Genomic DNA, 13532 nt, shown 5'->3' with positions numbered 1-13532 from the left:
GTGCTCGTGATGATCTTTGCGGGCCGGTACACGCCGCGCCTGTACATTGCCTACTCGACGTTCTACGCGCTCGGGTCGCTCATGGCCATGCAAGTGCCCTTTGTCGGCTTCAACGTGCTCAAGCAGGCCGAATGCGCCGGCTCGCACGGCGTCTTCCTCCTCCTCCAAGGTACCTCTTCTTCCTTCGGCGATATGTATCCAAGCATGCATGTCTAGTCTACTGCTTTGTCAACTGGCTCCGCGGCTTTATCTCGGCCGGTGCGTTCCGCCGTCTCGTCGTTGTCGGCGCCGCGACGCTCGTGGCGGGCGTTGCGATCGCGCTCGTCTTGCTGCAGCTCATGGGCAAGGTGCAGTGGACGGGCCGGTCGCTCACGCTTCTCGACCCGACGTACGCGTCCAAGTACATTCCGATCATCGCGTCCGTCTCGGAGCACCAGCCGACGACGTGGACGTCGTACTTCTTTGACTTGCACATTCTGGTGCCGTTGCCCCCGTCGGCCTCTACTTTATGTACAAGAACCTCACGGACGGCGGCATCTTTGTCATCCTCTACGGCACGGTCGCGTGGTACTTTGCCGGCGTCATGGTGCGGCTCATGCTGACGCTGGCGCCGATCGCGTGCATCCTCGCCGCCGTCGGCATCTCGGCCACCTTGCGCAAGTTTATGGGCTTTCTCCACCGGTCCTTCTCGGGCACGACGACGCCGCTCAAGAACGGCGTGCAGGAGGTCCACAGCGGCTTTGCGCTCGTCGTGGTCATGGTGCTCACGGCCTTGCTCTTGAGCTACCAGTTCCACGCCGCGTACGTCTCGTCGATGGCCTACTCGTCGCCGTCGATTGTGATTGAAGCCGGGCGCACGCAGAGCGGCGAGCGCGTCGTGTTTGACGACTACCGCGAGGCGTACTTTTGGCTGCGCCAGAACACGCCCGCCGACGCGCGCATCCTCGCGTGGTGGGACTATGGCTACCAGATGTCGGGCATGGCCAACCGGACCGTCATCGTCGACAACAACACGTGGAACAACACGCACATTGCGACGGTCGGCCGCGCGCTGGCGTCGACGGAGGAGGGTGCGTACCCGATCCTGCAGTCGCTCGACGTCGACTATGTGCTCGTCATCTTTGGCGGGCTCACAGGCTACAGCTCGGACGACATCAACAAGTTTCTCTGGCCCGTCCGCATCGGGTCGGGCGTCTTCCCGAACGACATGCCGGCCGAGCGCGACTTTTACTCGGCGTCGGGCAACTTTGACGTTGGCCCGGGCGGCTCGAAGATTCTGCACAACTGCCTCGCGTACAAGCTGTGCTACTACCGCTTTGGCGAGATGCGCACCGACTACCACCACCCGCCAGGGTTTGACCGCGCGCGCAACACGGAGGTCGGCGTCAAGAACATCAAGCTCACGCACATGGAGGAGGCGTTCACGTCCGAGCACTGGATCGTGCGCATCTTCAAGGTCAAGAAGCAGCCCAACGTGCAGCCGACCACCGAGGAGATGAAGCGCAAGCTGCGCGATGCGGCGTCCCAGACAGCTTCGATCGACACGGAGAAGACGCGCTTTGTGGGCTGCGTCACGGGCGAGGACATGCTCGGCGCCGACAAGATTTACTCTGGCGGCGCCACGGGCGCCAACTACAACCTCGCGCTGCACCACGCCAAGGCGCACGGCAAGCGGTACTTTGCGCTCTCGCGCGTCGGCGGCGAGGGCCACGTGTTTGCGTTCGACAAGCTCGCGCTGGCCGAGAAGGACTTTGACGGCAACGGCGCCGGCTGCGAGCGCCCGTGCATGGACTCGCAGGCGCACTTTTGCGGCTGCGCCGACTCTGGCTGCTCGGACGCGCTCGCGCAGCCCGGCAAGGGCCAGGAGCACAACCGCCGATGGGCCATCTACGAACGCGAAGAGGCGTAGACACCACTCTTTACTGCAACATGATGCTTCCTTTTGCGCCTGACTATACTCGTTTCTTGTCGCGTTAGACGGGGCGGGGAGCGGGTGGGAGCTGGTGGCGGTTGGACTTGACACCGCGCTTGGGTCGCAGCGTCGCCTCCGCCGTCGCGAGGCGCCTGTGGTCCGACTGGAGAGGGCGCTCGTTTCCCGTCGCCGGTGCGGGCGGGCGTCGGGCGCGCGCCGTGGCAGCCGACTGCGTGTAGGCGGGCGAATTTGGTTTTGCAAAGCACGTCTTGGCCACGAGCGAGAAGACGAGGATCATTTGGTGCAGTGCCAGAGCGAGGACGACAAGCAGGACGATGGCAACGACGCCGTAGCCGACGCCATCGCCGGCGGCCAGCGAGACCCAGACGAGGACGAGGCAGGCAACGTAGACGAGCTCCAAGACCATCGTCACGTGGTAGACGATCAAGTGCACGAACGGCTGCAGCCAGTACGTCAGGCCGAGGTACGCAAGGTGGAGCAGCAAGAGCACGAGGATGACGTATATCGACGCGACGCCGCCGACGATGCCGCCTTGCAGGAAGAGGAGTGCGAGGCTCAAGAGGGGAAAGCACCGACTCCGGTACTTGACCTGGGCGTAGGACCACCAGAGGCTTTCGCTGCGGCCGAACGCTTCGTACTTGTACGCGTCCTCCATGAAGAGATAGGCGAACGCACCGAGGAGCCCAAACACAAAGCCAAAGAGCGTCACGCACGCGAGAACGCCGGATGCGTGCGGGCCGTCGGGCGTGTAGGCGTCCTGCCGCACCTCGTACGCCGCCGTGAGCGCCAGCGGGAACGTCGCCACGGAGAAGAGGAAGAAGCCGGCCGCAAAGCAGCGCGACGCCCGGGCCTTCATGCCGCCGACGCCGCGCGGTGGCACGAGGTAGCGTGCGCAGCCGAGGCAGAGAAGCCCGAGAGAGATGCAGACCGACGTGACGACGGCAGTCGCCAGCCACGTGTTGTAAAAGAGATGGCGCTCGTTCAGGTTGACGCGGTAGGCGAAGAACTCGGGGCCTGACCCCGTGACGGCGTCGTCGAGACGTCGAGTGGCCGTTGCCGATGATGCCGACGACGACGAGAATTGCGGCACCTGGAAGAGGAGCCACGTGAGGCCGTCTGTGAACCCGAGCAAGGACGACGGCACGGACGACGTTCCGAGGTTGAGGAGCGAGCAGGTCGCAATCTGCTGCAGAAAGGCCAGCGCCATTGGCAAGATCACAGGCGCGGCCGGCAGCGTCCACCAGCCAAAGTGGAAAGCACCGAGCACGACGAGACCAGGAATCGCGAGCGCATTGGCGACAACGCGAAAAACACTGGTCGTTGATGACGACGCAGCGAGCTTCTGCGACGGCCAATTGCTCCGGTTGCTTGGTCGACGAGCCGGCAAAGCCGTCGGCTGATCGCCAAGGTCCTGCTGTAGGGAAGGCGTCTCTGGTAGTGGCGTGCTCGACGGGGCTTGCGACAGTGTCGGCGCCTCTGACGTTGGTGTAGGAGCTGTGGGAACTATTGCATTAGACGGCTCTGGCGTCGTTGGCTCTGACGTCGTCGGCTCTGGTGTCGTCGGCTCTGGTGTCGTCGGCTCTGGTGTCGTCGGCACTGGCGTCGTTGGCTCCGGGGTTGTTGGTACAGGCGTCGTCACATTTGGTGTCGTCGGCTCTGGCGTTGTCGGCTCTGGGTCGTCGGCACTGGCGTCGTTGGCTCTGGAGTCGTTGGTACAGGCGTCGTCACATTTGGTGTCGTCGGTGTCGGGCGTGTCATTGACGGTGTCGGGCTCGGCGGCAGTGTGATCGTCGGTGTCGTCGGCTGCACGTGCACGGTTATGGTTGTGTTGGGCGAGCTGGTGGTGACGTTCGGCGTCACTTGCAGCGGCGTCGCCAGCGTCGCTAGCAGCAGCGCTGCGCCGACGAGCGTCCGCAGCATCGCGTAAGTGAAGGCGGGCCTCCAAGTTGGTTGTCCAGGAAAGGCCATCACATCCTTGCACAACGCGCCCCACGCGCGTGTGTCACAGTGTGTTTCCACGTCGCTGATTGGCCCACCACCTGGTCCGCGCTGGCTCTGCGGCAGCATGATCCCAAAGCTCGATCGTTCCCGCCACCACCCCGAGCTGCCACCACCACGAGCTGCCACTACAGCATTGGTCTCCGCAATCGCTCCGTCATGGGACGCGAGCTCCACAGTCTCAATCTCGCACCTGCCCTTTCCGAGGCTAGCCGCTCAGAACCAGCCTCGCGAGGTGTTGTCGTTGGCAGATCTTTCTTCGATGGGCGGCAGCATGTCTTCCAGGAGGAGGCGAAGACTTATGCACGTCCACTGAAGCTGTCCACTGACGCCTCGCCGACGATCCGAACGCCATACGCGGGGCCTTCAGCGACCCCAAAGAGCTCCGTGCGTGTGCCCGAGGCCAGCACCTGGCTCCACGAGCTTTGTGTGCTCTTGTGCTAGCGATATCTGTCATGTGGAGATGCATCACGTAGTCTTCGCTAGGCATACGTGGCATCCCCACGGCGGCAAGGAAGCGGACCACTGTTTGGGGAGGACCCCCCATATCCGTTTCGTGGAGGCCCACCCCTCCTGCCGTAGAAAAAGGCTGGCCACTTTGTTTTGTCTGGGCCAAAGATGTACCCCCGCGCCCCGACGGCGTACGCGACGCAGGCCGACAAGTGGAAGCGCAACGGCAAGGAGTCCTCTTGGCGATCGTCCGCGTCGCCCGCGCCGGCCTCGCCTGCTGTCTCGGAGCTCGTCCTCGTCTCGGAACTCTGCTCGGCGGCCGGCCAAAGCTCGTTCCCGCCCAAGGAGGTCCTCAACACTTTTGTCCGCGTCTTGCCGTCGCTCGACCGCCAGTACACGTGCGAGCTCCTCGAGCAGAAGCTCGGCGACTCGCTCTGGCAGGTCACCGCCCGTGCGCTCCTCGTGCTCGACGCGGCCTTTGGCACGGCGCAGGCCGACGACTTTCTTGGGTTTTTTGCGTACAAACTCCAACTGATCGCAGGCCTCACGCAGCACCCCAAGCAAACGGTCAAGTCTCGTGCGGAGAAGGTGCTGACGACGCTCAACAACTTTGAGCCGCCGCCACCGCCCGCCCCCGTCGCGCAATACCAAGCACCGTCCCCGGTCCGCAGCCATTATGGGTACCAGGAAGACCTGCTGCGGTCGCCCACGACCCAGCCCAAGGGCTTCTTTGGCGAATCACTTCTGAGTCCGCCGCGAGCGTCTTATGCAGCCCCGATGCTGGCGACGCCGTCCCCGGCCAGGCCCCATCGACACACGCAGCCGCCGTCGGCCTTTGCCTTCATGGCATCGCCTGAACCTACGCAGCAGGACCCGCATCACTACAACCAACAGCAGTACCCTCCGCAACCGCATCAATACCAGCAGCAGCAACAGACGCCGCCCCCGCATCGGTCTTCAACTTTCTCAACGCCCCGGTGCAAGCTTCGCCAGCGCCCGCCGCCGCACCGTCCGGATTTTCATTCCTGTCGTCGCCACCGGCAGCGCCCGTGGCCACGCCGTCACCGCCTGCGCCGTCGCAACCGTCGTCGTTCTCATTCCTGACGATGCCGTCGCAACCGTCGTCGGATGGACAAGGCTTTTCCTTCATGACGCTCAACACGCCTCCGCAGCCGTCCTACGACGTCTTTTCGCAGCCGCCCGTGCTCGCAATCGGTGGGCCGCCGGCCAAGACGGTACCACCCACGATTCCTATTGAGTCTAAAGCCGCTTAGGTATCGGCGGGCGACCACATCCACGACGCGTTTGAAGGTCTCGGCAGCGAGCCCGATGAGAATGCGTCCGAAGAAGATCTCTTGTCTGGTTTCATGAGAGACCGACGGGCAAGTGCACCCGAGCCGGTCGACTTTGCCCAGCTCAAGCTTGCTGGCGCGGCGCGGGAAGTGGTTCTGGAGATTGACATCCCCGCAGGTCCCATGGGCATCATCCTCGACAAGAGCATTCCGAGCATGGGCGTCATCGAGCGCTTCGTGCCGCTGCCGACGGGCGAGAAGGGCTACATTGAGATGCACCCGGCCATCACGCCCGGGTGCGCGCTAGTCAGCGTCAACTTTACCAACGTCGAGCACGCGTCGCTGGACGACCTCGGCCCCATCCTCGCGGCTGCCTCGGGGTACAACCGGGTGCTCAAGTTCAAAAAGTTTATTGTCGGCGGTCGCGTCATGCACCCGCTGCACCTCAACGTCCCGTACATTCCGCCGTCGGGCGCAGAACCCAGTGAGCATATCAAGGAAAACGACGACGACGACGACGAGCAACCGCATGCGACAGAGGAATCGCAGCGGCCGTCGATCGGGTTTCGTCGCCCGTGCGTCGGCCGTCGGCGCCGCCGGTCGGCTTCATGTCGCCTGCGCAGCCAGCGTCCGCGTTTAATTTTCTCTTGTCGTCGCCTGCCCCGCCATCGTCGCCGCCCAATCCCGTCTCGGCATTCAACTTTCTGTCGCAGCCGGCTCCAGTGCAGTACGGCCATGGGCTCGGCGCCGCGACGTCGTCGCTCTTCCCGAGCGCGAACTCGCCCGTCAAGCAAGCGCTCGTGGTCTCGCCGCGCCACCGAGCGTCGCCGGCTCGCGCCTCGACGTTTGCGTTTATGACGCCGTCGTCGCCGCCCGCAGTCGACGCGATGGCCGCGACCTTTGGCCAGCTCGAGATCCGAGGGTCCCGGGCGCCGCCTGCGTCCGCGTTTGACTTTATGCAGTCGTCTCACGCAACGCCGCCGCGCCAGCTTTTGCAGTCGCCACCGCCGTCCACGTCAGCGTTCGACTTTCTCCAGAGCTCACGCACGGACGACGAAGCGACGCGCCCAACGTCGGCGTTCTCGTTCATTTCGTAAACGCTCCTATAGACGTACTTGTGGGTGCGGGCATGTTGTTAATACAGTAGCTATGCGTGCATCGAACGAGAAGAAGACTGGCAAGGTCGGACGGACGCTGTCGTCGCGTTGTGGGTTCGTGCTTATCAGCTGCGTCGTTTGGCCCACGGCTGTCAATCGGCTGGCGCACCCAAGTCGGCGCTTTGGGTGCGCGCGCCATCATCGACGCGCCATCTCCAAAGCAGCAGCGACGCAGTTGCCCACGACCAACGCCGCTGCCACGTGGGGATCGGCACTGGGAATACACTATTGCTTCTGCGTTGGGTAAACATCTGATGACACGCAAATGGTGTATATTGGAATAGTGTGATTTTCCCGCGTGCCATCGATTCCGAATTCGAGCGCCTTCGATCGCATGTCGTCGTCGCCGCCTGCCTGCCCCGTCGACCACAGCGCGCCAGCTACCGGCGGCTGCCCCGTCGACCACAGCGCGCCAGCCACCGGTGGCTGCCCGGTCGACCACAGCAAGATGGGCGGTCCAAGCATGGCCGGCCTCAACACGCTCAACTTCATGGAGCCGGCCGATCAATCGGTCGCCAAGGGCCAGAGCGTCCCGCTGAGCACGCAGCGCGTGGCGTCGACGATTCCAATGGGCTCGTACGTCCCGGCGCACCAGAAGGAAGGCCAGGAGACGTGGCAGTACCCCTCCGAGCAGCAGTACTTCAACGCGATGAAGCGCAAGGGCTGGGATCCGCAGGAGCGCGACATGAAGGTCATTGTGAGCATCCACAACACCATCAACGAGAAGGGCTGGGCCGAGGTCGTCGAGATGGAGAAGACGCTGCACGGCGACGCGTACACGCGCGGTGACCCGAAGCTTGTGCGCTTCATGGGCCGCCCCAAGGACTTTACGCCCAAGGCGCGCCTCCTCAACCTCTTTGGCATGGCCAACCTCCCATTCGACCGCCACGACTGGATCATCGACCGCAACGGCGAGGAAGTCCGGTACGTCATCGACTTTTACACCGGCCACCCGACGCCCGGGAAGCCGATCTCGGTGTACATGGACGTCCGGCCGGCGCTCGACAACATTGGCAACGCCGTCGACCGTCTCCGCATGCAATTCCACAAGAACGTGCTTCCGCTGCTGCCGTTCCGCGGTGCTTTTCTCAACAGCACGCCGCCCAAGCCCGAGCCAAGTGCGGATCCCAGTAACAAGTAACTTCATTGTGTTTGCTTTGCTTTGAACCGACTCCTTGGCCAGCACCTCTCCCATTGTTAGAGTCTGCAGTGCGATCCCGTCCGCATTGTAGTGATAAGACAAGGCTTATTGTAGGACCTGCATGTAGTGTGGATGGTGGGAATCTTGACCGAGAGCACTGAGAGCATCTCTTCGGCCATGCCACTGAACAGTACTGTACATGGCCTACTACAATAATGTGGTAAGCCATTTCAAGGGCCGATTTCTCTGGCTGTAGACCGCTTCTGATGACGCGACGTGGCGTTTTGAGCTCTCCAAAGCATTGGCTATCGACACGCCAAGTATGAGCGATTTCATTTTCCAGTGCCCTCGGGCGATCCGAGCGCTCTGAGATCGGCGCTGGCGTTAGGGGGTGGATTCGTGTCGCGTGGATTGGTCTAATTTTTTAAAGAAATTAGCCAATGGTTGGCCTGGATTCTCGCCAAGTGGTACCCCTCCCTGCAATCTTTGCTACTGAGAGTCTGAGTACAATTGTACGCTCTGGGCTCTAGTACGGATGGAGCAGCATATCCAGGCAGGTGAGGCGCTCCCTTTTTCTTCATTGATGATGCTGCCCGAAGAGCATTCAAGATGCAAGAGGCACCTTGGGCACTCGGTTGAAAATGCGTTCCTACCGAACATGAAGCGATCGTTAGGACCTGGAATACTGTATTGGGCGCCCCTACTACGACTACATGAACGTTCATGTAGTCGTAGTAGGGTGGCAGCTTGTGTAGTAGGCTACTACACAAGCTGCCACCAAAAAGGATCTCTGTATGGCAACCGAAGCTCTGAAACGCCACCGACGCTTCGTCCTTGTAAAGTGTCGATGGCGTCCAATGACGTCAACGTCAAGGTGGCCGTGCGCTGCCGGCCCATGAGCGGCAAGGAGACCCAAATGGGCGCCAAGACGATCGTGTCGGTTGTGGACAAGATGATTTGCATCGAGAGCCCGAATGCGGCCGCGGAAGACGCCAAGAAAAAGTTCACGTTTGATTACTGCTACTTTGTCGACTCGGACCAAGCGACCGTGTACGCCGAAGTGGCCCAGCCGCTCGTGGACCAGGCTTTCCAGGGCTACAACGGCACGATCTTTGCGTACGGTCAGACCGGGTCTGGAAAGACACACACGATGATGGGGTCGGGCGACGACCACGGCATCATTCCCAAGATGAACTTTGACCTTTTCCGGTAGTGCTTCTTCCTGTCGAAACTCACTGTGTGTATTGATGTAATGCATCTGCTAGGCGCGTCGAGGCGCAGACAAACGATGAGACCAAGTACCTCATCACCGTCTCGTTTCTTGAGATCTACAACGAAGTCATCAAGGACCTCCTCAACCCGTCCGATAAGGTGCTCAAGATCCGCGAGCACCCCAACATGGGCATCTACGTGGAGCACTTGGCCGAAGTGGGGTTGCCTACCCCTTCTTTGATTTTACAGAGCCTTGTAGCTCGTGGTCCGCGAGCCGAGCGACGTCTCGCGGCTCATCGACGAAGGCAACAAGGTCCGGCAGGTCGCGGCGACGCAAATGAACGAGCGAAGCTCGCGGTCGCACTCGTGCTTTACAATCAAAATCGGCTCCAAGAAGACAGAGACTCTGGGGGAAATCACGCGCGAGACGATCATGAACGCTAAGATCAACCTCGTATCTGGTTCCTAGCGTTCTTGTATGACAAGAGAGGATGTGTACTAGGTCGACTTGGCGGGCTCGGAGCGCGCGGCCAAGACGGGTGCGACCGGTGACCGGCTCAAGGAAGGCGCCGCTATCAACAAGAGTCTCTCAGCCCTCGGCAACGTCATCAATATGCTCGCAGATCGGTCCAAGAAGGGCCACGTGCCCTATCGCGACTCGAAGCTGACGCGACTTCTCCAAGTACGACGCTCTTGGCGAGCCTTCTCTTTCTACGTGCATGTAGGAGTCACTGGGTGGCAACTCGCTCACTGTCATGATCGCAGCGGTATCGCCTGCCGACTACAACTACGACGAGTCGCTGGGCACGCTGCAGTACGCCAACCGCGCCAAGTCGATCAAGAATGCAACGCGCAAGAACGAGGTCCACTCATATCTTATTGGAATGACATCGTCTTACGCGCTGCAGGACGTCAACGAAAAGATGATTCGTGAGCTTCGCGAGGAGATTGAGCGCCTGCGGCAAATGGTCCAGGGCAACTCGGTGGCGGTGCCGGCCAATCCCGACGCGTTGCGCGAAATGGACGAGATGATTGCCAACCTCGAGCGCGCCAAGCAGCAGGTACTATCACGGTTATCGTGATGTAGCGTCGACGGCGCGTGTAGTCGTGGGAGGAGAAGGAGCGACTGGCCGCCTTGTACGAAGCCGAGCGCCAAAAGAGTATGGCGAACGAAACCAACATCCTCGCCTTTATGCAGGTACTCCTCATGGTCGACACATTCCCAATAATGAAAAAATCTCCCAGACGGTCAAAGAAGAAAAGATCGACGGCATCAAGCGCGTCAAGCGCCTCCATCAAGTCATACCAGCGTACATTGACTTGATGCAATAACGCGTTGAAATTTATAGGACAAAGCGAAATTGACTAAAGTGCTTCGCGAAAAGAAAGAGCTTTACGGCACGATCAAAAAGAAGCTTCAAAGCGACATTCAGACGTACCAAGACGTCACCAAGGCCAACGAACGCGACGCCCGCGTTCCCGAGCTCTTGGTTGTCATCGACACGATGAAGGAGCAGCTCATTGCGGTATAATAGTGTTTATGTCGCAGCAGTCGAGTCACCTGTGCTTAGGAGCGAGATGCGCTCGCGAGTCTAAAAGACCAACAAAAGGCCGTCGAAGAAAAAATTGTGCGTCCATTCCATTCCGGCGCACCCTTATTTGTTCAAGTAGCTCGAAGAAGAAGCCGACATTGCAGCCAAGTCGGCGGTTCTCCAAGAGAACGAGAAGCTCCGACAAGTACGAAATTCCGAGTCGGAGTCCTCGTCTTCATGCCGCCACAGGCAATTCAAGAAGACGAGCGCCAAAAAATGAAGCAAGAAAAGGAGTCGTTCCTCGAGCAAGCGCTGGCCGAAGAACGGTGCATTTTATCGGATTCGAAGCCGCAAAAGTAACAACGTGACGCTTGTAGCCAGCGGCTCAAGACGCAGGCCGAAGACGAGCGTGTCAAGCTCGAAAGCATTTTGAACGAAAGCGTCGACAAGGAAAAACGACTCGCGGAAGAAGTCGTCAAGCAGCGCGACCGAGCGCTCTTGATGAACCAAGAGATGCACCGTCTCAAGCACACGTTTGCCGAGTCGCAGACGCAGACGAAAACACAGCTCCAAGAAATGCTCTCGGAGCTCACATCGGCATGGGACACCGAGCGTTTGCAGATGCAGCGTCAGTACGCGACGGCTGTCCAGCTGCTGCAGCAAGCCCACAACGACATTGTGTACCTGAGCTCGCGAAATGCGCTCCTGGAGAAGCAGCTCGACGAGGCGTTGCGCTGGGAGCGACCCATTTGATTTGCAACAAGAACTCTATTAGTATAAAATACTTCGGAGTCACCTACCGCAGTCCAAATAGCATCGTGGAGGTGGCTGTGACGCTCAAGAACGAGCGTACTGCGTGGTGGTGACCCCACTGTTGCAGTCGTTTGAGGAGCCAGGTCGGGCCGCGCCGAAGCGTTCGCCGCGGGTCTCGAAGCGTCGCGTTGAGCTGCAGCATGTAGCAGGTAGTGTACGGTAAAATGGACGCCATGCAGAGGCCACCCGCGAGCCATATGAGCTCGGACCGGTTGGTTAGCCAGACTGCAAGGGCAGCTCCGCTTCCGATGACAGACAGCGGTGCCATGAAGCGGCCCGCGGCGTCGTACATGTCGGCAAAGAAGACAGCTTGGACCCGATAATCGCGCATGAGCAGGATTGATGGGTGCTGTACCAGGCTAATATACACGGACGCACCGGCGTACATGGCGGTGGCGCCGACGGCCACCAGCTTGAGCATTCGATTTTGGCGGGAGTTTCGGTGACCAAGATGACAAAAAGTGGGATCACCTTCTCACAGCACAGCGATTTGCACTCCGTCAGCTCCACCAGGCGCCCATGCGTTGAAAACACACATGTGTCTGCCGGTTTGCGATGGTATCGTATACACACAGCTGTGTCTGCATCGCGAGACACCGTGGCCTCACACACGATCCGTTCGCCCAGCTGACGCTCCCATCAGTTGACGACGGGATCGCCGTGACCGCTCTATGCGGCGGCCGTGCGCCGTGGCCGCCAACCAAGCGCGCGACACGTGGGTCACAGTGTCGTTTACCGATTTAGCATGTACGGACAGCGACGGGACTGGGGAACGGAACATTTTTGTGGTCGCCGGGAGCGTCGCAGTAACAGCGCAGCCCTTCGCGCTGTCGTCGTGTCCTTGGCACCCGGTACGCTTGCCGCCGACGGATATGTTGCGGGAAAGAGCGGTACCCACCCACAACCATCGAATGGAGTGCGCAGGAAGCAATCCACTCACTCTTGTACTCGTACACGGTAGACTAGTACTGTAGATAGACTCACGGATTGGAGTCGTCGCGCGTTGCCGTAGAAGCCGTGGACTATGCTGCTGAAGCCGCGCGACATGTGCCCGCGAAACGAAAACGTTGCGGAACAGAGCTTCTTCACTTTGCTTCCCGGATCAACGCAATACCGGAAGGTCCGAAATTCGGACTCTGCACAAAAATAGGACTTTGCCTCAGATTACCTCATGGAGCCCAGTTTGCCGCAAGCCGTTGCCCGACCGCTCGTCATACAGATTCCGATCAGGTATGCATCGAACGTGCTCGAACACGCCGTTGGCTCTGGTGTGGCGTGCCCAATAAACGTCCGCAACAACGAGTATTGCTATTGAGTACCACGTTCTGCTGAATAGAAAAGCCGCACATTGCACTTGCCACGATCCTGGTCTCTTTGCCCCATCACGCCCTGCATCACGCCCAGACCGGGGGCACGTCACCGCGCGACGATAATGCAATCCAACGAGACAGAGCCTGGTCCACCTTGCGATCGCTCCCTCGGCAATGCGTTCTGCCGTTCCTGAGCATGCCATGGCTCTTATTCAAGGCCATTGCAGTGAAAAACTACCTGTTTTCGCTATAAATTCGGTCGCCGGCTTAAAATTAGGATCAACGCTGCGGTTTGGACTTGGTTTTTGCATCGGCAAGGCGTTGAACTTCAAGCAGCATTCTATGCACCGGGCCACGGTGCGTCGGGAAGCGACGGGCAATGGCAGCCGAGAGTATTGGATGTTCTCGTCTGTCTGCAGTACATGGCAGTAGTACGGATCGCGTGCTACGATCTCTGGCATAGCCCTTTCGTCCCACGTCATGATCACCGCCCGCCGACGATAGCCTGTCGGCCGCGCCAACGTCCAACGCTTGCCTCAACGATCCGTGCATGGGCTGGTGCCGCCCCTTTCTACAGCAGCAGAACACTTCGCCGGAAACGCCGCCTCTGCTGTGCGAGCGGTTTGCATTGGGCGCTGACTACCGGCTGACTACCCGTTGAACTACAGCGCACTTGCCCATTAATGATGGCACT

At 60.2% G+C, this 13532-nt stretch overlaps 6 protein-coding genes across 6 annotated transcripts; 4 read left to right on the top strand and 2 right to left on the bottom strand.

Moving 5' to 3' along the window:
- Positions 1 to 9: 9 nt before the first annotated feature.
- On the top strand, positions 10 to 1909 carry SPRG_03498 (hypothetical protein; the record flags this gene model as incomplete). Its single annotated transcript, XM_012342086.1, has 3 exons — positions 10 to 169; positions 217 to 479; positions 518 to 1909. 3 exons carry the CDS (start codon positions 10 to 12, stop codon positions 1907 to 1909), a joined length of 1815 nt encoding a protein of 604 aa, XP_012197476.1.
- A 64-nt stretch (positions 1910 to 1973) lies between these two features.
- On the bottom strand, positions 1974 to 3928 carry SPRG_03497 (hypothetical protein; the record flags this gene model as incomplete). Its single annotated transcript, XM_012342085.1, has 2 exons — positions 3650 to 3928; positions 1974 to 3275 (listed from the first exon to the last, which is right to left on the bottom strand). The coding sequence occupies exons 1-2, from the start codon at positions 3899 to 3901 to the stop codon at positions 1974 to 1976; spliced, it is 1554 nt and encodes a 517-aa protein (XP_012197475.1). The 5' UTR covers positions 3902 to 3928.
- A 621-nt stretch (positions 3929 to 4549) lies between these two features.
- Positions 4550 to 6804, top strand: SPRG_03496 (hypothetical protein; the record flags this gene model as incomplete). Its single annotated transcript, XM_012342084.1, has 4 exons — positions 4550 to 5390; positions 5426 to 5616; positions 5656 to 6252; positions 6297 to 6804. The coding sequence occupies 4 exons, from the start codon at positions 4550 to 4552 to the stop codon at positions 6768 to 6770; spliced, it is 2103 nt and encodes a 700-aa protein (XP_012197474.1). The 3' UTR covers positions 6771 to 6804.
- A 360-nt stretch (positions 6805 to 7164) lies between these two features.
- SPRG_03495 (hypothetical protein) lies at positions 7165 to 7996 on the top strand (the record flags this gene model as incomplete). Its single annotated transcript, XM_012342083.1, has 2 exons — positions 7165 to 7909; positions 7950 to 7996. The coding sequence occupies 2 exons, from the start codon at positions 7165 to 7167 to the stop codon at positions 7994 to 7996; spliced, it is 792 nt and encodes a 263-aa protein (XP_012197473.1).
- An 822-nt stretch (positions 7997 to 8818) lies between these two features.
- SPRG_03494 (hypothetical protein) lies at positions 8819 to 11468 on the top strand (the record flags this gene model as incomplete). The annotated part of the gene is made up of 13 exons (XM_012342082.1): positions 8819 to 9180; positions 9237 to 9399; positions 9443 to 9637; positions 9686 to 9865; positions 9909 to 10046; positions 10092 to 10244; positions 10289 to 10381; positions 10429 to 10482; positions 10533 to 10709; positions 10755 to 10811; positions 10855 to 10920; positions 10965 to 11041; positions 11093 to 11468. The coding sequence occupies 13 exons, from the start codon at positions 8819 to 8821 to the stop codon at positions 11466 to 11468; spliced, it is 2091 nt and encodes a 696-aa protein (XP_012197472.1).
- A 43-nt stretch (positions 11469 to 11511) lies between these two features.
- SPRG_03493 (hypothetical protein) lies at positions 11512 to 11994 on the bottom strand (the record flags this gene model as incomplete). Its single annotated transcript, XM_012342081.1, has 1 exon — positions 11512 to 11994. Exon 1 carries the CDS (start codon positions 11947 to 11949, stop codon positions 11512 to 11514), a length of 438 nt encoding a protein of 145 aa, XP_012197471.1. The 5' UTR covers positions 11950 to 11994.
- Between the last annotated feature and the right edge of the window lie 1538 nt (positions 11995 to 13532).

This window comes from Saprolegnia parasitica, assembly GCF_000151545.1.
Source record: "Saprolegnia parasitica CBS 223.65 unplaced genomic scaffold supercont2.9, whole genome shotgun sequence".
Classification (NCBI taxonomy): domain Eukaryota; phylum Oomycota; class Saprolegniomycetes; order Saprolegniales; family Saprolegniaceae; genus Saprolegnia; species Saprolegnia parasitica.
Note: the sequence above shows the minus strand (reverse complement) of the source record. Positions and strands in the feature narration are given on the sequence as shown.